This window comes from Nesoenas mayeri (genome assembly GCF_963082525.1).
Source record: "Nesoenas mayeri genome assembly, chromosome: 1".
Lineage (NCBI taxonomy): Eukaryota > Metazoa > Chordata > Aves > Columbiformes > Columbidae > Nesoenas > Nesoenas mayeri.
Window position 1 is genome coordinate 189982990 of NC_137541.1, and position 21991 is coordinate 190004980.

General features: G+C 38.9%; 1 protein-coding gene across 1 annotated transcript in view; it reads right to left on the minus strand.

Annotated features, from left to right (window-relative positions):
• The window catches only part of RXFP2 (relaxin family peptide receptor 2), a gene marked incomplete at its 5' end in the record, with an annotated part of 22939 nt that extends 1230 nt beyond the window's left edge, over positions 1-21709 (minus strand). Inside the window, 17 exon segments of the mRNA XM_080364269.1 lie at positions 223-318; positions 322-385; positions 387-406; positions 410-447; positions 1528-1848; positions 3471-3524; positions 3527-3709; positions 6097-6229; positions 10519-10603; positions 10755-10826; positions 13345-13416; positions 14134-14205; positions 15808-15900; positions 16813-16928; positions 19507-19601; positions 20567-20668; positions 21649-21709. Coding sequence (XP_080220395.1) covers positions 223-318; positions 322-385; positions 387-406; positions 410-447; positions 1528-1848; positions 3471-3524; positions 3527-3709; positions 6097-6229; positions 10519-10603; positions 10755-10826; positions 13345-13416; positions 14134-14205; positions 15808-15900; positions 16813-16928; positions 19507-19601; positions 20567-20668; positions 21649-21709 — 1677 coding nt within the window.
• Positions 21710-21991: the final 282 nt, after the last annotated feature.

Sequence of the window (21991 nt, forward strand, 5' to 3'; positions counted from 1 at the left end):
TGTATCAGAGGAGAACCTCTTCACTGGACAGCCTGTTCTGTTTCTCATCTACATACATGGACTGAAGATTGTGTGTATGTGCTTTAAAGCTCAATTTCTGAATGTGGAAAAAAATCAAATATTTTTGGCAATACTTATTCTTCACTGATGGTTAACTAGAATTCCTCTGGCAGAATTGGTTTGGTTAAATTGAATCTTCAGGAAAAGAAATCACACTCACACAGCGTTACTTGCAATTTCCACCTGGAATAAGGAATGGATTTCAATGACAAAGAAAGGAATCCAGCAGATGACATCAGTGAATACTATTAAAAAAAGTCAATTTGGAACAGTGACATCCTTGCATATGTGACTCCTTACCTCTGATGCCTGAAGGCAGCTTTTGAATGGAACAAAACATGCTGACCTATGAAAATACGGTGATGATGGAGGCTAGCAGGCTGACACCTGCAGAGAAACAAGGCTTGAAACAAATGGCACTGGGATGGTCTTTCTTCCCTTTCAACTGACCACTTCTCTGTTTCGTTCTCTTCCATTATTTTGTTATGATTTTTACATTAATGTAACTGTAGTGCATAGATACCAATTTTATGTTAGAAACAGCTCCTCAATATTGTCTAGTGTCACACAGCCTGCTCACATATCACGTGTTCCCATCTGTTACACAGCAAGATATGAATAAGTTGTAGGAAGTTACTATAGAAACATAGTTTATGCACAGTATGGGTGGGCTCCTGATGCCACAGAGACCTGGTCTCCTGACTAGAAATGCTGCAGTAAATCTGAAGCAGAAACCAACTGCAGGACTCTCGCATTGTACAGAAAGAACAACATATTCCCCAGAAAAGTGACAAACCAATCTGAGGCGTATGTTCGTTTCAGACCGGCTTCATCAATTCTGTATAAATATCCACCCCAAATTACTGATGGAAGAACATGTGCAGAGCAAGCTGTGCAACTTGGGTTTTAGTTGCCCAGTGCTGTGTTGCAGAGCAAGGCTTTGAGCGGTTCATCAGATGGCAACTCCATGGACTGGAGCACTCCTGTAAGTAGCTGAGAGCCATTGAGGGAGCCGTTTATGTTAAGATTCCAGCACCTGTGTATTGGGTTTGCATGGCACGGTTTTGGTAGCAGAGGAGCTACAGGGGTGGCTTCTGTGAGAACCTGCTAGAAGCTTCCCCCATGTCCAGTAGAGCCAGAATTATCTGAGTCCAAGACAGGCCCACCGCTGGGCAGGGCTGAGCCCCTCAGTGGCAGTGGTAGTGCCTCTGGGGTAACATATTTAAGAAGGAAAAAAAACCCCACAACTGCACAGCATCAGCAACAGTCAGAAGAGTGAGAATATGGGAGAAACAGCTCTGGAGACACGCAGGTCAGTGAAGAAGAGGAGGAGGAGGTGAAGAAGGAGGGGGAAGAGGTTCTCCAGGAGCCAGAGCAGAGACTCCCCTCCAGCCCGCGGTGCAGACCATGGTATGTCTGGCTGTCCCCTTGCAGCCCATGGGGGCCCATGGTGAAGCAGAGATTCACCTGCAGTCCAGGGGGGAACCCACAGTGGAGCAGATGGATGCCTGAATGAGGCTGTGACCACATGCGAAGTAAGAATCACTACTATCTGCTGCTTTCCAGGACGGATATTACTGAAGAGAGATACAGTCACTGGATATTTTTCCAAGGTCAGATAAGTCAGCAACAGGACTGACACATCTGTAGATAGCATGGTGATGAACCCCATGATATGGCATGGTAAACTTCCCATCCACAACATGGCATGTTTTTTAGACTGTACACAATATTTAACATGAAAAACTCCAATGAAGAACAAATACATGCCCATTTGACAAACAGCACCTATTTAAGAAATAGACTTTACTGAAAAGTAGCAATGGATGCTTTACATACAGTACACTTAAAAGTCTAGCCAAACCCTTACTGGCATTCAAAAATAATTTAACCCTGTGTTTGCGGCATCAGAATTCATGTGCTGTGGGGCTCTGAGCCCCCTGGTCACAAACGGAAGAGCAGAAGTGGGTGTCAGGATTTGAGAGTAGAAGCGTTGCCGATCAGGGCTCCCATGAGCGTGCAGTGATGCGGGGCCACGCTCCCTGGCTGTGGCCAGCACGGTGGCTTTTGCAGAATATTGGCTCACTGCAATGGCACAGGGGCAGCCAGCCCTGGAGAGGCTGCAGCCGTGTCTGGGCACTGCTCGGGGTACAGGTGCTGCAGAGATGGGGTTCCACCAGGAGCAAGCTGAAGGAATCTCAGGCAGAGTGTGTGAGACCTGGCAGGTCTATGGCAGTATATGTAACTGCACAGAAGATCTCTGGTATCTTGCCTGGAGTTCACCTCTTCTAATTTTACTCATCCAGAATATATATTATTAACAAGGTAAATTCATTTTACCTGACTTAATCCATTTACAAAGCTTAAGATCTGATCCAGTCATGACTTGTCTGTCTGTGCAGTCAATGAAGTCAACAAATGCTTTTGGGACATGATTCATTAGGCTTCCTTTGGATGTCATTTTTTAGATAAGGTAAATTGCACAATTCATTGGCTATAAAGAGAACACAAATGACTAGTTCACAGACATCTGCTCTGTAGGCGTCTGAAGTCACACAAGATAAAATCTTTCCTGTGTGAAGTTAACCTACAGTCAAAGCAGAGTCTGTAAGCTTGGCTAACGTGAACAGAGAGAAGGGAAGTAATAATGGGTCTCATATGTTTTTAAAGGGTTAATCACCAGAAACCAGTGTCACACTATTGCACCATAAGCTTGCAAGGAAGTAGGATTTGGCCACAGCAACTCTGAAGTTTGTTCCACATTTCTATTGACTCAGGGATTCTTAATATGGGAACAACTGCTGGACAGGATATGGTGAGATCATTTGGAAGTATCCACATTTTGAAATATAAAATTCAAAAATAACAGAAGTGTTTATTAGATCATGTGCCAAAAGAGGAGCTAGGATAGAATAGAATAGAATAGAGAATATAATAGTTCATTTGGAAGGGACCTACAACAAAAGTCTGTTCCAACTGCCTGACCAATTCAGATGATGATGATTTGACACATCATAGAATAAATTCACACTAGATAGCTTATCTGTAATATTTAATGCAGAATTAATAGTAGTAATTAATAAAATAAAATGTTTAAGCTTCATGGGTTCTTTGTATGCACTTTGACTACTTAAAGTCAAGAAATGGAAGGAACCTAGATATTTCTTAACATTCACTTTCTTGGAGCATCAGAAAATAGTACAAAAATAGGTAACGAATAACGTTTTAAAATATTTTGTTACTAAGATAGTCGCTTACATTTGTGTCTAGAATGCAAACTGAAATTTTTGTAACATCCATAATGTTATGTATTATATCTAGCATAATGTCACAATGTAGTATATTATAGTATTATATATTAATATATTAATTTTATTAATGTACTAATAAAATCATTGTATAATGAATACCTTTAAAACATACTAACAAAATGTTGGTAGATGTAGTGTGTGTCTTCTTCTCTATTTGATAAATAATCTCATTCTGATGACAAGAAGATCTCCAAATGTAACACAAGCTATGACCCACTGAAATACTCTCAGAACACTGTTGACTGAGAGATCTTCAAATGATGAAATTCCGTCTGCTAATGGTGTGTATATTAGCAGGTGGAGTGCATAGAAGTGACAAGTGAAACTTGTTGAAGTAGCTGAAAGTAAAGAAACGGAACGTGTAATACTGCTCATTAAATACAAGCCAATATCACTGTTATGTACTAGTTATGCAGCTAGATGCAAGGAGCTGGAAGATAAGAAATTTTAATAAAATAATCCCTAATGCTTATAAGGGGCATGCTGGGAGAGGTGTTAAATCAAAGGAGGATTTACTTAGTAGATTGGTAGCAGCTTATATCCTTTTGGTCTCCAGGAACAGTACCAGTGCTGGTGGCCACAACCACCTGTGATTTCCTTTAGGTCGCTGTAATATGCAATTGGGGCATTGCCCTTTGTTTGTGTATGACTTGAAAGGAATGGTCAGAGCTCATCTATTTTTTTTTTTATTATACAAACCTTTCGAGGACTTTGTTTTGCTACTCTTAGTTTGTTGTCAGTGCAGGTGGGTGTTCTTCATGCTAAAGTGCTTCAGAAGCAGATCTTTTACTGTCCTTGGCAGAAAGATTTTGCCTTCCTTAACAGACTGCGGAATGTCTGGAATGACTTAGATTTAGTAATGAACATTATCACATCTTAAATGTTTCAATTCCTTGACAATTATTCAAATAAATAGTTCTCTGCTTCAGTAGCAGTGCTCTCATAAAGAAGGCTCATGGCACAGGACATGGGGGCTCTGATACAGTAAAGCCTGATAGAGCAGGGTTCTTTTGAAATGCATCCTTACATCCCATTGACTTCTGCAAGATTTAAAAATATGCTCTGGTATATAAAAAAATCAAACCATGAAGGCTAGATCTACAAGTAAAATTCTAATGTGATGTAATTATAGAAGTGAACAATGATATCCCATATGAACAATATCCCAAATATGAACAATGATATCCCATATTTTGCCTGTTGATTTGGTCCTGTTGATTATACCCACTATCTGCTGTGAGATAAGTGGACAGTAGCTGAATTAAGCTTTATTTTTCAAGAAGCAGTAAAGAGTGGAGGACAGAATAATATGAGCTCTTTAGAAAGTCAGAATGATCACCGCACAGTTGAAGAAGATGCTTACATTCATGGCAAGGAAGAAGAAAACATAGCTATTTGGGAGTGATTCTAGGCTGAAAGACAGAGATCAGAAAAGAAGAATAAGCCCAAGGATATTTCATCAAGTGTGACATTTTAAATAAGTAGAGAGGCAAAAGACATTTGAGTATATATTGTGGCTTGCATTAAGTGTGGAAGTGTGACACTCCTACAGCCCGTCGCCTTAGCTCAGGGATTGTGGTTCAGAGGCATCTAGTGTTACTGGCAGGTAGCTGTGACAAACTGCAAAGGGAAAAGGCATGTTTTATGGCAGCAAAATGAAACAGCTATATAGCAGCGCACATTCCATGTTGTCTATGAACATATATGACTTTTACTTGTGTCCAAAACATAATCACTTTTCCATTTCTTAACTCAGCCCTCAATTTCGGGGCTGCAGTAACTCCCAGGTAAACAGTTTTATTTATTCCCCTTCAGCCAGTAAAAGAAGAGTGAAGGGCAGAAAACAGAAGTTATGTGATATGATCTAGAAATGAGGGAACTAAATGAGGAACGTTTCCTTTCTCTGTTTAAAATAGTGAAACATCTTGAGTGTCTCTTCCAACCAAAATGATTCTATGATTCTATGATTTAATCTATTTTTGCAGAAATTGTGCTACTAACTGAAATAATATGGAAAAGCAACACCCTGGGATGGTTTGGGACACTTTTATATGGACACCTCTCCCCTTTAACTATCCTTTATTTTATTTTGCATACATACATGTAGAAAAGGCTCTTCATATGTTGGAACATTATTGTGTTTATATTTGTTTATATTTGGTGTCTCAATCATTTCCAGATCTCTGTAAAATATGTAACTGCTATGATCTGTAAATAAGGTTACCAAATTTTGACTTACCCAATCAAGCCTTTTCTGAAATCATTGGTCTTAAAGAAACTATGTTATGGAAAAATTCTGACTGTATTCAATAGGAATGATCCTACGACTGTTGGTCACATCAAGCTTTTCACTGGAAGATTGTGTTGTGGGGACGTGTAGTTAGCCTGATGTCCTTTTGTAGTTATGCCAATGCAATATCCATCAAGGGGAGCACAAGAAGTGACTTGCACAGGTGTTTATCTTTTTCCCTGGGTGCTGAGCTCAGCTGCTCACAGTAGTGTGGTTTAAAATCTTATTTTTATAAACCCTGGCCAGGGGGCCTTCCGAATAATAAAAGAGTCGCAGAAATGAAAGCACTAATAAGCCCAGAACATACTATTAAAGGACAGCTTCTGCTATGAGAATCAGAAGAAGAGAGGAATAAATAAGGCAAGAAAGCAAAATATATAATTCTCTCAACTTTACCGTGGGGAAAGGAGAATTCCCCTCCAAGGTAAGACTGACCTGCAGCTTTTGATGAGAAATCCAAAGTATAGGGAGGCATTGGTGGACTAGCTGAGGAAAAGCAAGGACACTGAAGATCTTTTGGGTTTGAATTACTGGAAGCAGCTGCCATAGACAATACCGACAGACCTTCCTTTGGAAGGGCAGACAAACATACCGATAGCATCCCAGGCTGCAGACGCGGAGTTTTTTGTCCTGTTTCTGGAGTTTGCACAAACCATAGGTACTGTAATAGCTGCCCAGCAGCAGAAGCCGCAGCAGTGAACAATTCAGCAGTGGCCTGTACAACTCGAAATACAAATTGCTGAAGAGTTGCCAACAAATTGTTGGCAGGTGAGGACCTGGGCATTTCTCTGTTAGCCACCCAAAGCACCGAGATTATTTATTTTTCTATTAAATTTGTAGATGCAGGCATCTGGGTTGTGTTTCACTTCATCTGACATTAGACCTCCTCACTGAAGCTGAGTTGCCTTTAGAATCAGTGGAGAGAGGCATCTCCTCAGATATGGCTAGGTCAAATGACTCTTCTGCAAGATTGCTTTTGTTTGCTGATTGTAGAGGGAGTCTCACAGAGAATAAATCTTTAGAAAAATAGGCTAAAATAAAACAGAAAACTTAGCATTAGAAAATATTTGTTTGAATAACCAGACCACATAAAACATTCAGGTTGTATCAGCATTGGTAAAATGAAGAGGGCTGAGACGTGGGCATAAGCAGCTACCCATGCTGCCTCATTGTTTTGTCTTGTGTGTGCTAGTTAGGCCAGGCTGTTATATTTACTTGCATAAATGGAGCCTAGGGACCAAAGGGCCAGTTGTGACATGCCTGTGATGAGCCTAAGGGATGATTAGCATGCAGGTACCTTCCTCCCCCCCCACCCCAAAATTGACTGAGGAGCACAGAACCAAAGGAGACGGGTGTAGCCAAGGGCAGATGTGGTGCGTTTGCAGCAGATGTAGTCTGCCTTACGTGAGGCAAGGGAGATGCAGAGCATTGAAAGATGTTTGCATGGTGTGCCACAGGGCAACCCACTTTGCTCATGTCATGTGCCAAGAGTAAAGCACAGGGTGCAGAGGCACCAGGCAACCCGGAGTGCCTGCAAGAAGGAAAGCTGTATAAGGTTTTGACTTCCGTTCTGCTGTGATGCAAACAAGAACAGGACAACAATGGGTGTATATAACGAGCTGAACAGATCCCGAGGAAATGCCAACAACAAAAATAATGAATGCTGAAAACAAAATAGTGGAGAAATTTAGCCCTTTCCATGTCTGTGTCATGATGTAATTCAATGGGACTTGCTGGCTGGGCACAACATACACTCCATACAGCAGGGAAATGTGATATTAAATATCAGTAAAAGGAAAAGTTTTGTATAAAATTACACACATGCAAACAAAAACAGTACTGGCGCAGACAGCCTTAAAAGCGTTCAACTTGATAAAAATCCTAATGGTGACAGAGCCGTGAAAGAACACTTTGTGTACTGAATATATTCAGTAAGCATTTCTCAAAGTGTCTAAAAGCAGAGCTTCATTCTGCAGCATCCTGATAAACCTTCAGTCTACAAATTCAGTGTCAGGAGTGCATGTGCTGGAGGATTAGGAAACCCAGTAAGGCCTGAAACAGTGACAGAACTTCATTATTTTGCACATTTTGCTATAATGAAAAAAGAAAAGAAGCCAGGGAAATAGCTTATTCAGTTACCTGTGATCTAAACAGGATGAGAAACTCCTGGCGTAATCAAAGCCAATTGTAGCCACCCAACAGAGGCATAAATGCTAATAGAAACCTGTGATATTGAGTGAGTCCATCGCAGTAGACACTCAGTGTAGTTGTTGAAATACTTGGCCTGCAGTGTATAATTTTCACTTCTCCTGTTTGGCAATAGCATTGCAAGGTATTTGACACATTATCTGCACAGGTGATATTTTAGGGAATGGTGTGTGAAATATTAGAAGAGTGACAGGACCTAAAATGTTGTCAATGATGCTCTAGTAATATGAAAACCATGCAATGGTGCAATGCAGCTGGCATAACCTGAAACTGGTTCACAGCAATGACAACGCAGAGTACAGATGATATATTTTGATCATGTTTTAGAAAAGGGAAACATCGCAATTGAACCAAAAAGAAAAAGAACAAAATTACAAAGTCAGGTGGTCTGCTTAGAAAAAAAGGCACCTGGCTTGTCGTATCCCTTTGGAATACTGTGATGAAAGGAGAAATATAACAGATCTATAAGAAAATGCATCCAAGTACAGTTTATAAAGAACATCTCAATCTGGTAAAATGTGAAAGAAAAGCCTGAATTGGAAAGCCTCGATAGAGGAGTAACATCTTCTGTGTTTGTGAAGAGTACCAGAAACAGAACTGCAGGGAACTTTTGACAGATATGACAATATGTGTGTAGCATCCAGCCAGGTCTTATGACAAACACAAACAGTGTTATTCCTATGGCTGTATCAATAAGACCATGAAAGTGCTCACGTCAATTATAGGAAGAGATTAAATCCGAAGTTGTAATCTCCAGGGCTTTGGTCCTAGGGCAGACATGCCTTTGACACCTAATCTGGGATTCCTGTATTTCCAAAGAACCCAGTAGATGTTCCTGCCTCAGCTGTTCCCAGCTCACAAGAAGAGACCTTGTGAGATTATCCTTCTTGTCACTGCAGTTATAGAACCTGATGTATTCTTTGTTTCACCTCTAGGAAGATGCAAGGGATATTATTTTTGACAAGAATTTCAAATTTTATTTGAGGATTAGGCTAAGATTTGGTTTGGCTCTTGTCTAGGCCCAAGCCAAGTGGCATTTTTTTCCACAAGATTTTAACCTTTAAAAACTTTTTTGGGGATTATATGCTGTCTATCCCATGAAATAAAATGCCTGTCATCTTGTCAGGAAGGCTTCTGGAAAGACAAATGATTGCTGAGATCACTTTGTTCTGGCTAATTCTAGCCCAGTTAGATGTTCGGGGGTGACATTATGTCTGTCTTACATTCTTTGTTCCTGTACTGCATGTTCTGAGCTGGAAACGTAGATCAGACAATCACTTTGACAGGCAGGCAGGTGGTACTATTACATTGGCAGTACCATATCTATCATGGTTAATGTGTTCTCAGATTGAAACAATGACACTTTTCCTCGCTGGTCAAGGTTTATATAGCAGCAGAGCACATCTCCATCCATATTTCAAAACAATTTCCCAATTTATGATTACCATCTTGTCCCTGTGGTGGCTTATGGACTAGAATATTGATATTTGCTGCATTTAATTCTGTGCATAATAATGAAACAAAGAGCTGAAATGCACTTTAAAAAGAATCTAAAAGGAAGTTATTTTGGCTCAGCTGCAGCATGATTGACTCAGTTATCGGCAAAAACCACGTGGTGTGCCCTGGAGATGCCTGTTTGATGCCCACGTAGAGCTGGCTGAAAAGACACAAGAGACCTGTGGCCTTCTGGAGTAGCAGGTGATGACCAGATGGGATAGATACCCAAGGGCACCTCCAACAGCTGTGAGCAATTTTATAAGGCAGGGTAAACAGTCACTGGGATCTGGAGAAAGGCTCATCTCAACCTAGACTAGCTTTTGTTTTGCTCCAGACTAATACCCCATCTAGTATTACTTGGCATGTCCTGTACTATCTGAGACATCCATGTGGGAAGGCAGGCATGACACACGACACATGAGAGACCAAAGACTTTCTGGAGTGGGAATGCTGTATAGATGTCAAATAGCACTGAATGTCTGACCTGTGGGCAACTGGACCCATTGCCCAAACTTTGCTGTTACTGGAATGACTTAAGACACAATGATTATCTGATTACCCTTGGCCACTTAGGAGGGGTCTACAAAAAGGAACTGAATATTACCCTGTGTGTTGACCTCCTCACAATGTTTTTCATTGTGTGGCACAGGAGAAAAATATCAAACAATGAGTTGCAGGAAAGCTGTTCAAATTAATCATTCAGATTAATTCAGGATGTTTTCCTTTTGCGTAACGAAAAATAGCATGAATTTTAAAATAACGTTTGGTTCTTCTTTTGGACAGCTTTTTAAGAAAAAGCCATATGGCACAGAATGAGAATTTTAAAAAATAAATTATAGTCTTGCTTTTCAACTCTGAATACATTGAAATTAGAAGGTGCACTTTTAGATGAGGATGAATCTTTGCAAATTAAAGAAGAAATAAGAAAACTTCTGACTTTGAGCTTTGCGTAAGGTATTTGATTTTAAAAAATGTAGCTGAATCATCATCCCTGTGAAGTAAATATTTTATGAACCACCTCAAAGGAGAGTTAATAGAAGTTTTAAAATATTTGTTACCATTTCTTTGTGTCCTTATCTGCTCAGGTGCCCTAACTGTGCTTGTTGCGTAATTTGTTCTTAATTTACATGTTTTGATTGCTCCTAGGCTTACCATTTTTGAATAGCAGTAGAACTCAGCAAACTGTATGGCTGTTGTTCCTGTATTTTTGCTTGCTTCCTTAGGATGTTGAGCACTCCTGTAGGAATAGAAATTTGAAGTACATTCAGCATCTGATAGAATGACAATCAGTACTTCACCTGCCTTTTGTAATTGATGGATATTTCTCCTGGAAATAAAGGATATTATTTAGTTTACTATGTTAGTGAACTGTTTCAGCTTTTACTTACAGTGAATGAAGCTGCTGAAGACTTGCAGAGCAATCCTCAGAGAGGTGAGAAAATGGGTTGAAAGACAGATTGCTAAAAGAAGGATAAACTGTTCCTTATTTTATTTCAGGAAAAAGATAAGCTAAATTATTACATGTTTAAATTCAGTTGGGAATTCTCATTTATAACTCCCAGCAGCTTGTTTCCAGTAAATACTTCAGGTCTATAAAAATATAATGTGGTAATAATGTTGTAATCATCTTGCTGGACAGATCCCTTGGAGAAAGAGAGAATAAAAGCAATCAGATTCATCCTTAGTATTCCGCCCATCCCTTTCAACACAAACTTTAAGAACTCTAAGGCTCAGATTTTCTCCTTTTTATAGGTGAGGAGGCATGCTGTCTTACTTAAAATTTTAAGAGCAGCAAAATTATCTTCTATCATTACTTCAGCTCATCCAATACTTCCTTGCTCTTACTTTATCCATAAGTCACTTTGAAGCCAGTCAGTACAGGCACTGATATTTGGTGGTTGCTAAACATGGATCATTTTAGCTCTGATTCATCATAACTAATTCAGCAGAGGTATCTAATTTGGGAACCTGGTTGCCTGAGGGTCTCTCTGTAATTTATGAATTTAATCATTGCTGAGAGGTGAGATGAATCAAAGCCTAATTACATGGGTATGAAGTTTTCCCATTCAATATAGGTAGAACATGGAAAAACAAATAAAAAAACATTTTTGGAGTCCCACAGTGAATTCAACATGGAAGATCAGTATTAGTGAATGAGTTTTCACCATTTCAGCAAATCAGTGTCTTTAACAGAGAACATCACTTGCTACTCTCCAGTTGCTACAGCCAGTAGCAGCCTGTTTGAATCTCTCGTGTCACTCCAGTCACTGACAGCTCCCCTTCTTCAAGCTTCCCTTTCTTTTTTTCACTTCTACACCTTCTGCAGCTGTTTTATATTTGTGCCTAAACATGTCATGCCAGATAATGAGGCAACCAAAACCCAGATGCAATGTGACTACTTCATATGCAGATGAACCTAAAGCATACGTGCGTCTCCCTGGGGGAAGTGCCAATCTCACACCTTCAAGTAGGTGCCTCGGTTCCCCTGACAGCTACTGGGAGAGGCTGGTTCACCTCCAAGCACACAGACGCTGCCCCAGCTGTCTTTTTATAGGCTGTACAGGCAATACAGGCCCCCCCAGAGGACCCAGGTGAAGCTGAGCACTCGTAGTCCCAGTAGGGAGGGAGCATGGTGGTCACTGGAGCAGAGGGAGACCTTGTGTTTTGGCCCACATAGCTATGTCTGTTGTGAAACCCAGAAAGCCTCAGAATAAGTTTCCCCCTCCCCATGATGCTGCCCTAAGCATTCCCTGCAGCTGCCTCTTGCTGGGTAGTTCTCTGTCCTTGTGCCTTTGATTCTGCCTGGCCTCCTGCCTCCCCTTGGGCCGGACAGGTGCAATACGCTCGCGGATTACAGGCGTCTAATCGCTCACGTTCTATAATTTCAAAGTAGATTTTAGAAAGCTCACAATTCCCCCCAAACTTTTAATGTGGAAAAGGTATTCACAGGCACCAAGCGAATTTGATTTCCATGAAGAAAACTGTAGAGTAAAATATGCATTTAAGTACTTAATGATCCAACATAAAATGGAGAGCTAATGTCATGTTTTGGTATGACTACTTGGCTTTTTATTTTTCTAGTTGTGTTAGAAATTACAGAGGACCATGGTTAATTTTTCTAAGTCACACCAAGGTGTGTTGTAGTCAGTGCAAAAGACACTTGCACAAGACTAAGTAGCTAGTTAAGTAAAACGTTCATTAGTTTTAATTAAAACCAAGCAATTTACAAAGTCAAAGAGCAATATGGTATTTTATTTGATTAAAGACTCCAGGATTTGCTATACAGAAACACTTTACATGTTTAAATTTAGCTTTTTTTTTTTTGCTTTTGGTCTCACTGCAATGGGTACAGTCCCACTGTAGGTAATTCCTTTTCCCCACTGGTAAGACACCAGATGTAGAACAGCATGGAACAGTTTATATTTCTAAACCTGTAGCATTTTTTCTTCATGAACATGATCTTCCTTCAGATATAGCTGAATCTAAAAAAGTTAGAAATGTGCGTTATTACCGTATGCCAATATATTTAATTTCAGTAGCAACAAAATCTTTTGCTCAGGCTCCCTGCAAGAGGAAAATCCAGTCTGAAGGAGAAATGGATTCAACAAGGAAAAAATGTCTGCAGATTGAGATACAGGCATACTATGTTGTTTCTACTTTGTGATCAGATTTCAAGTCACAGGATTTAGTGTAATTCAAAAAGCACCCTGGTGTTCATGATCTGATCACAAGGCATAAATAATACAGTATGCCTATTTCTTATTCTGTTTGTTGAAACAAGTGATTGTGACAATTGCCAAAACGTGCCATATGACTGTGCATATAATAATTCAATTAATTGTGAAGAACATGTCCTTGACAAAAGCACAACTGTCCTGATGAGGCTTTATACATTGAGACAAATCCTGTGTTGAGGATTGTGACTCACACATATTCAAAAGGCTTTTGTTGCTTTATTTTCATACTTCTTTTCCTTACAATACAGTGAGCGCATCACATTCCAGGAAGGTGGTACTGGTTAAGTCCTTAATATGATTGCCTTCAAAATCCCTGAATAAAAATAAGCAAAGTGCTTCTATTCATGGCTTGTGTAATAGTTTTGCAGGAGGGAGTTTAAGCTCTAGGCTAGTCTTTTTTTTTTTCTTTTTTTTCCTTTTTTTTTTTTTTTTAACCTTCCTTCATTTATTTCTTACAAGATTAGCCCAGATTTATCACCTAGTTTGAATATGAATATAAATGTCAAGCAAAGAAAATTATATGCTTTTCTTTGCTGTGATTTCGTCTCTATTTATGGCCCAGCTCACCAGCCATTTCAGCAATAATAAGCTAATGCATTGACATTTCTTATGTGTAATCTGTGGAATCTTTGTATCCCCAGAATAAATGGAGACCACTGGGTGAAGATTTTACATTTAATTGTAATGCATATCTATATATCCTAAGTTATACTCAGGATAAACACAAATTCTCAATAGCCAATTTTGTTTTAAGTGGGAAACTGAAGTGAAAAACAGATTTGCTAAACTCCTGAGAGTCATGAGAACAAGAAGCAGCTCTGAAGATTGATGTTGGCAGAGGGCTGTGGTATTTTTCAGACAGTCATTTGAAACACTGTGAGGTTCAACTCTGGCAAGGTTATACTTGTTATTAGAATGTCACACTTTTAAAAGTGGCTTGGTCTAGCAGAATAAACAAATGATGAATTTTTATCTCCACAGAAAAAGATACATTCATTTATCAAATGAAAGTTTTGCATAATTTACTTACATCCAGTTAATAAGGGGCATCTGAGTACAGATCTTCTTGGGAAGAGTCTTATGTGAATTGTTTATCATTGATCTTTGTAAATGAAAATATGCTTGGAAAACAAGATGTTTTATCATACTTCATAACACAATATGTAAGAAAGATTTGCAAATGTAAACTTTTTAGAGAAGAATCCAAGATTAGATTGTTACATTGCTCTGAAAATTAAAATAAGTTTTGGGTTTACACAAACTGCATAAGAAAAAAGATTTTGTAAGTTACCAAGAGCAAAACATAGCACAAACAGTTATTTCTTATACTAGCTTATTAAGGTATTTTATTTATAGGCAGTGGATTCATTGAGGACTGAGAAATAAGCAAAACTGAACAAATCAGAAACAAATGTGTTTATAAAATAATTTTCATTCTCAGTACAGCTACTGTAGGTTTTCCACAAATGCTATGACCTTCCTCAAACTCCTTCCCATGAGAGCTGGTAAGGGTGGAAAGTATTTAATCTCCTGCCTCATCCATTGCTTCAGTGCTCGCTGTGTGGAGCCTGGCCCAAAGGACAGCAGTGCCAGTTCTGATTCCAGCAGCTGCCTGCCTGAGCTTGGCTGAAACAGCTGAGTCAATGAATCACTAAAGACACAAAATTCTTCATCTTCTTTGCCCTGAGCCAAAGGACTAGCAGCAAAAACTTACTTTTCTCCTAGCAAAACCAAATGATTTGTTTCTATGAGTGCCATTGAAACTAGCAGCTAGCTTTTCTAGGAAACCAAGATTATACTTTTCTGGTTCTCGTTTACTTGCTGAGAGTGACGGAAAATGCTCACAGGACTTAACATCTCCTTCCTGCTTATTGTAAGCTCTGTCGTATATGGAATTCTCTGTTTCAGTGATCACAGTGATATCTGCATGGGAAATTGTCCAAGTAACTAAATACTGTTTCAGTTTTCTAAAAGGAGAGATTAAATATCTGCTGGTTCTATCCCAGAATTTCCAGTTTAGATCGTGAAGTCCCAGTAGGCATTCTAAGAAAAGAGATACAATTCTAAACAGTTTTAAAACTTCGGGAATGTGCTTTACTTTTAACAGGAACATAGTAAAGATATTCACAGCATGGAAGACACCTGTGAGAAATCCAAGTCCAAATTTGGATCCAGATATAGTAAACATGGGGAGTTAACAAGCATGATTCCTTCATGAAGAAGATATTGAAAGTCTTAAGGCAAGAAAAGAACTTGGAGGAAAACCAAAAAGATAGACAGGAAAGCTGCTTGAACATTGAACAGTACCAACATGAAAATGTACAAGAGCAATACTAACCGAAAAAAACCCTAAGACTTTAGCCCAGTAAACAGCTGCTGTGAAATTTTCACTGTTGAGTTTTAATGTAGAATTTTGGAAAGAGATAATCATTTACTACATCACTGATCCTGCTAAAGAAACAATGAAAAAAATGGCTGAAATGAGAAATAATGAGAGAGCAAATCCCAAATAACTAGACCTAGTTATTATCTCCAGAAATTAAAACATGACCTTTGTGATAAGGAGTTGCAAGCTGCAGTAGTAATTCTAAATATTTTCTGCAGAATGTCATTTGCAGACATGGCTTTACTGCCATGTTCCTTTCTTTTTAGATCAATGCCATAAACGCACTCGCTGCCAGCCATGAATCGTACTTATACCGACAGGGAGAAAATGGGTACGCGCAGCAATTTGAATTTGTGTAGATCTCTGAGTAGCCCAGGTTTCAAAGCAGTGATACGTTTGTGACTGAGGTATCTGTTGACAAAAACATAACACAGGAACTAAAATAAAATGGTCTAAAAACTGATAGACTACTTCTCAATGGAGGAAGCAGAAATCTTTCAGACAGTTGATGAGAACAACCAGAAAGATAAATAACTTTGACAAGCAATATTTGATTTTAAAATGCTGAATGAAAGTATTTTAATGTTTCTGTCTCATAAAAGGCTATTCCTGCAGGGGCAGTAACATTTGACTTAAACTTTTAAAATATTTTATAGATGGAATGATGCTGGGTAAAGCATTGAAAATGTGCTTTTATGAATGGTTTTGCCCAGCACTAGCGTGGATCTGTTTTGCTATGGTGCGATGGACAACTTTTGCCTGGGTCTTATATGTATACCTTTTACACCAAGGTAGACATAGTAAAAATGCTTTGCATTTATATACAGTAATCTATCTCAATATCGATATCTGTATCTTGTTATTCAAACCTGATAAGGAACCAGGAAGATTAGCCTGATTATCAAAGGCACTGAGCTTGTCTTGGCTGTTGGAAGTGACAGGGATACCGAGGTGCCCACCTAATCATGCTGCAAATACTGACATTTGAAAAATTTGGTCAATATGATTTATGAACATCAATTAATGAGGCAGCACCAGGTACACACAGTAAATTAAGTTTATAATGGCTGATAATGGTACAAAAAGAAGGTCAACGATTTGTCTTTGCCCCAGTATGCAATTAGAGTCACAGCAGGAATTAAAATTCTGGAGGTGCTCACATCTTTCTCGAGTTACTGGAATATGCAGAATAGTGGTTGGATGAGACTTGGAAGGGCTGAAGTATAGATGCCATTTTCTGGACTGCAGAAGGCTGGTTAGTCTGTGATACTCAAGAAGCAATAAGTTGTTTAAAAAGTCAAAATATGACAATGATGTACTCACATCTTCTGAAGTTTGCATAGCCCAAATAATGCTTTCCTTGCTATTTTCTGAATGCAATTGTTTTGTAGAAATAGTACAGGTAAAGTAAGAAAGACAAGATAATCATGATTCATTAACTTCTTAGTAAAGAAAATGTTTTATAATCCTGTATTTATTTCCTTCTGTCACTTTAAGCACACTACTAAGTTAATGCCTGGTTTAGCACCACTGAAGTCAGATTCACTATTTTCCACGAGAACAGAACTTTCTAATGGCATCTTTGAGGCTATTCTCTATGTGCCTCTCTCCAGGGCATGTCACGTCCCATTTCTTGATTATGCTTTTGGAAGAGAAGATCATAAGGTATAAAGAAGAAGACACAGAATAAAAAGCACAGGAGGCTGGGGAGAAAAGCTGATACTGTTCGGGGATACAGGTATATTATTTTGAATGTCATTAAATGTGAACCATCACTAGTCATCCTTCTTGGCACACGATGCCAATGTGCATTGCACCTGCTAGTGTAACTCAGCTGAGGTTCAGTGGCATGTATATTTTGTTTATATAAAATTGGTTGTAGCACTCTGCCCACTCTTCAAATGATACAGTCCTTCCAGATGACTGTTGTTCTTGCCAGTCTCTTTTGGATGGAAGGCAGTTTGAGCTGTCATTAGGAACTATCAAATAAAAGGTATACTTCATCCAGTCAGAAGCAAGAGCTAAGCTCAAATATTGTGTACTTAGGGGGCTCATGGGGATTTATCTTAAGCATGGTATATGACTTCTTACCCTTGGAGCTGTCTCTATTCACTGATATAGACTTCATACTTGCTAGCTTTGTATGTATGCCTTAATCCTGTAAAAGTTTACCTGAGGGAGACGCCAGGCATGGGGCTGATTGATTTGTTGTTGTTGTTGTTGTTATTAATGTCCATCTTTTAAAAGGATGCAAGTCATTCTACCTGACAAGGTAATATATATGAATATATTCCTTTTTCATAACTCAGTGGAGACTGGTTCCTACAGGAACTTGGAGGAAGCTGTATTGAAAGCGCTCCAATTCAAATTCTAATAAAAAGTCCATCCTACTATATCAAGATACTATACAAAGAACATGGAAGACACCATCTAGCTTGAAAAAAAAAGAAGAATTGTACCAGTGGTCTGTGAGAGGATTGACTAAACAGGAGAACTTGCCATGTGTACAGCTACTTGCATGATTGTGCAATTGGTTTCCATGGTAGCTTAGCATCAAAAAAAGAAAGAAAAAAGAGAGAAAAATAAAAAGATGCTTTATTTAACCTTTTAAAACAGTAGGTGCAGTCTCATCACCAAACGACAGTATTCTTATTAGACACACTTCTTTTCTTCTTACTTATTTTTCTGTGGCACAGAGCAAGACAGGACTTCTGTGAATGACATACAAAACTGCCTGCATCTGTACACATCTGATTACACTGGAAGACCAAAATGAGCAATACATGAATGTCAAAAGTAAATACCATGCAATACTGTCAAAAAAGTGATCACATAGGTGACTGTATATTGATTTTATGCATTCTATATACTTCAGAACTCGTAATAATTTAATAAATTGTCAATATACTTACATTTTCTACACTTTTTATACTTGCTGAAAACTTCATCTGGAAGAAAGTGTATCTGGTAGTATGTGAGTGACCTAAAAGTAATTGGTAACTAATGTTTAAATTAGGTCTTAACTGGTCAGTGTTGCAACTGTTAAAAATCAGACCTTAGATCTGGGTGCAGCTGACACAGCCTGGAAAGGATTCTGGGCCCATTCCATTCCATTCCATTCCATTCCATTCCAAATGCAGTATGTTGGCTGTATTACTTTGCTTCTGAATCCCACGTAACCTCAGCTTCTTGTGATTTAAATCCTGAGCTGAAGCTTGAGCGCCCTCCTGGAATTTACTGGGAGAAGACAGACCTCCCTTTGACCTGTTTGGAAAGTAAATGCATTTGACTGCTTAAACAAAATAGGTGAAAGGCAGCAAACTTCATTGCCGAGTTTCAGGACTGGCCTATTTTAAACATTTTCTTTTTGTGATCCAGATAGATCTTTAAGAATTTATCATATGAACAAGTGATATATAAATTTTGACAACCTCTTGAACTGGAGCTGGCAAAATGAAATAAGGAGGTGTCAGTCATCATTAAGAGCCAATCAATAATCCTGAAATCCCTGCTTTGGTAACTTCAGCAATATCTGGTGGGTGCTCATTGCTGCAATGCTGGTGCACAACCAGTGATCTTTCCTGAGTGGCTTGGGGCTGACAGGCTTTAAGCAATAGGAGTGATGAACCCAAATAGCATTCAGCTCACCTAACTGTAAACATTACAGTGCAAAATGTATGTCTCAGCTAACACCCCAAGCTCTCTTTAGAGAAATAAACATGTTCTGTGTGCAGTTCATGCAACCTGTATTAGATGACTGGTTTGCAGTGTTGACATGTGTATTTGTCAGATAATTCCACACTGAAGGGGGCCTTGCAGCAAAATGCTCACAGCATTCACTACATTCTAGCAAATCACCTATTGACTATCTATAGTGGATCAACCTTTTCTGCTGTCTCTGAATGCAGAGGGCCCATACTTGGTAGTATAGAACTATGCAAAGTGTGTTTAGACATCTCTTTGTAAAAACAGCTTTATGCTGGAGAGGAAAGGGAATTCTACTTACAAGATGATTACATTACTTGGAACAAGAAGAACAGACTTTAAATTAACAGCAGCACATCCTAGTTCTGCTTCCATGCAGCTGCAACCTTCTGGGTATTGGTGGAGACCTGGGAAAAGGAATTATTGAGTGACCCCTCAAGTTCATCTGATCAGATGGAGTGTCATTCTGAGGCCTCTCTTTGGAAAGGGATTGGACATCTAGATGTAACACTCCCAAATTACCTTTAGTAATGTTCATGTATCAGTAAGGCTATAAAATACTGATGCTGCACTATTCGGGACTGCAGTGCTTTACATGTAATGAAAGCAAACATAAGTAAAACATAAACCAAGTTTAATATCCTACTGTCCCTAAGCTGCAATAATGGTAACTGAAACACGACATGTACTTGATGTACCTATAAACATATACACACAAATGAGAACATTTGAGAAACTGCTGATGGAACAGTTTCAACTGGAGAATGCAGGCTTTAAGTCACTACACTACAGTGAAAAACTGGATGCTTAGATTTTAGTGCAGACCAGAGGGAACATAATAGCTAAACTTGCCTCTTGTTTGCCAAGACACTGTCATTGCTTTATGGGATTTAAGGGAAGGGCTTTTGGGGTACCCCAACTTGTCACTCCATCTGAAGAGCTGTCCCAGACCTGTAATACTATGACTGAACTGGGGCTTTCAGGCTTGTGACTCTTCATCAGTAGCCAGGAAGAAATATTTTAGAAGGGAGCGACATAAAATATGTCAAGATTTTTGATATTTTTTTCAATGTTCCACAGGGAAGCCTTTCTTTTTTCTTTTGCTTTTGAGAGGGATGAAAACAAATACTGACTTTCTAAAAGTTTCCAGAAATGTAATTGCCATTTTCCTGCAACTTTATAAAGCTTCAACCTGGCACTAACAAGTACTTTCCACACTGTATTATGCTGTTCTGCTCTGGGATGCATGTGAAAAACTCCGTGAAAGTAAAGGAGTTCCCTAAGTGCATCTACAATTCCAGATATCTCCATAATTACAGTAAATATATGTATGCAGTGAAAGCCTTGGAAGCGTAGAAAAGTTTAAGGATACTAATAAGGGCATTAGGATTAAGATGATATTCTTCTAATAAATCCAGATAATTAGGCTTTCCATGAACCACATCAAAGATACGTGCCCATCCACTATTATTTCCTATAAACAGTGTTAACATTTGTCAGCTGTACTTAAAATTGTCTAAAAGCTTTTAATGAAAACAGAACTTTAATGTCAATTTCACTGTGGGGTACATGTGCTTTCTGATATGGGATGGAAGCAAAAGTAAATCTTCAAATGGATTATTTTTATTTTCTCCTGAATATGAGTAGCAATTATAAGCCCAAATTAAGAAATATCATGGAAATTGAACATCAGAAGTGTATCAGACTATAAGCATGGTGGAGAGAGAGACAGAGAAATCTAGTGTTGATGCAAAATATGATTAGAAGAGGTGTTGATAAAAAGAGCTAAATATGAAAGAAGAGCAATTAATGTAGTGGAGAAACATGTACTGCAGTACATGATCCAGCATAAAGAGGTACACATTATTTACAGTGAAAATCTACACAAGATAACGGAAATGTACTAGGACAAGACTGAAAGTGACTCAGTAAAAACCAGAAAGTTTACACCCATTTCAGTAAATTAATATGATTGGTGATCTCAAATTTCAGACAAAACCATGGAAAACAATGAGAACAGATCATTGGTGGACCAGGTAAATGTGTAGGCAATTACACAAGTTATGAGTTTTGAGAGAAAATCAGTTAAAATTTATAAAACGTAGACTTTTAAAAAATAGATTGTCAGGAGGTAGGAATCCCTGTTACATATGGAGAAAATCAGTCTGGGCAATCTGTATTTCTGACCAGAGTGCAGTTTGGAGCTACTAATGGCACCGGTAGGTAGGTGAAGAGTAAACAGGAAAAGCAGAATGTGGAAAGTCATAAACACAGATGACCACATCCAAAGATGGTAGCTGCTGGATGATGGGAATGAAAAAGGAAAGAGACAGAGGAGGATGATTTGAAATACCTAGAAAGAAGAAAAGGAGGTAAGAGAGATGTAAGGACTTCAATAGGAGGCAGGCGGGGAGGGAGGATACAGAGGAGATGGCAATGGAGTTGACATGTTACCTTCTGACCCAACATGCTTCAGAATCACAGAAGTAGTCAAACGTGATGTAGAGGGACCCATGCTCCAAAATGCAGACCATTTATTGGCCAAAAAAGGAGATTTGTGTCATTGTTCTGACTTCCTGATTGCTTTTTTTTGATTGAGAGTGGGTGTGGAGATCAATAAGACAGAGGAATGGTAGTGAGATTACCACTAAGCGTGTATGTGTTTATGCACGTATATCAACACATGTATATACCTAAGATTCTTACAGCACTTGAAATCATCATGGAATGACAATTCTTCACTCCTACTGGTAGGAAGCCTTACTGAGCATAAGTACCCTTACTCATGTGCAGGAGT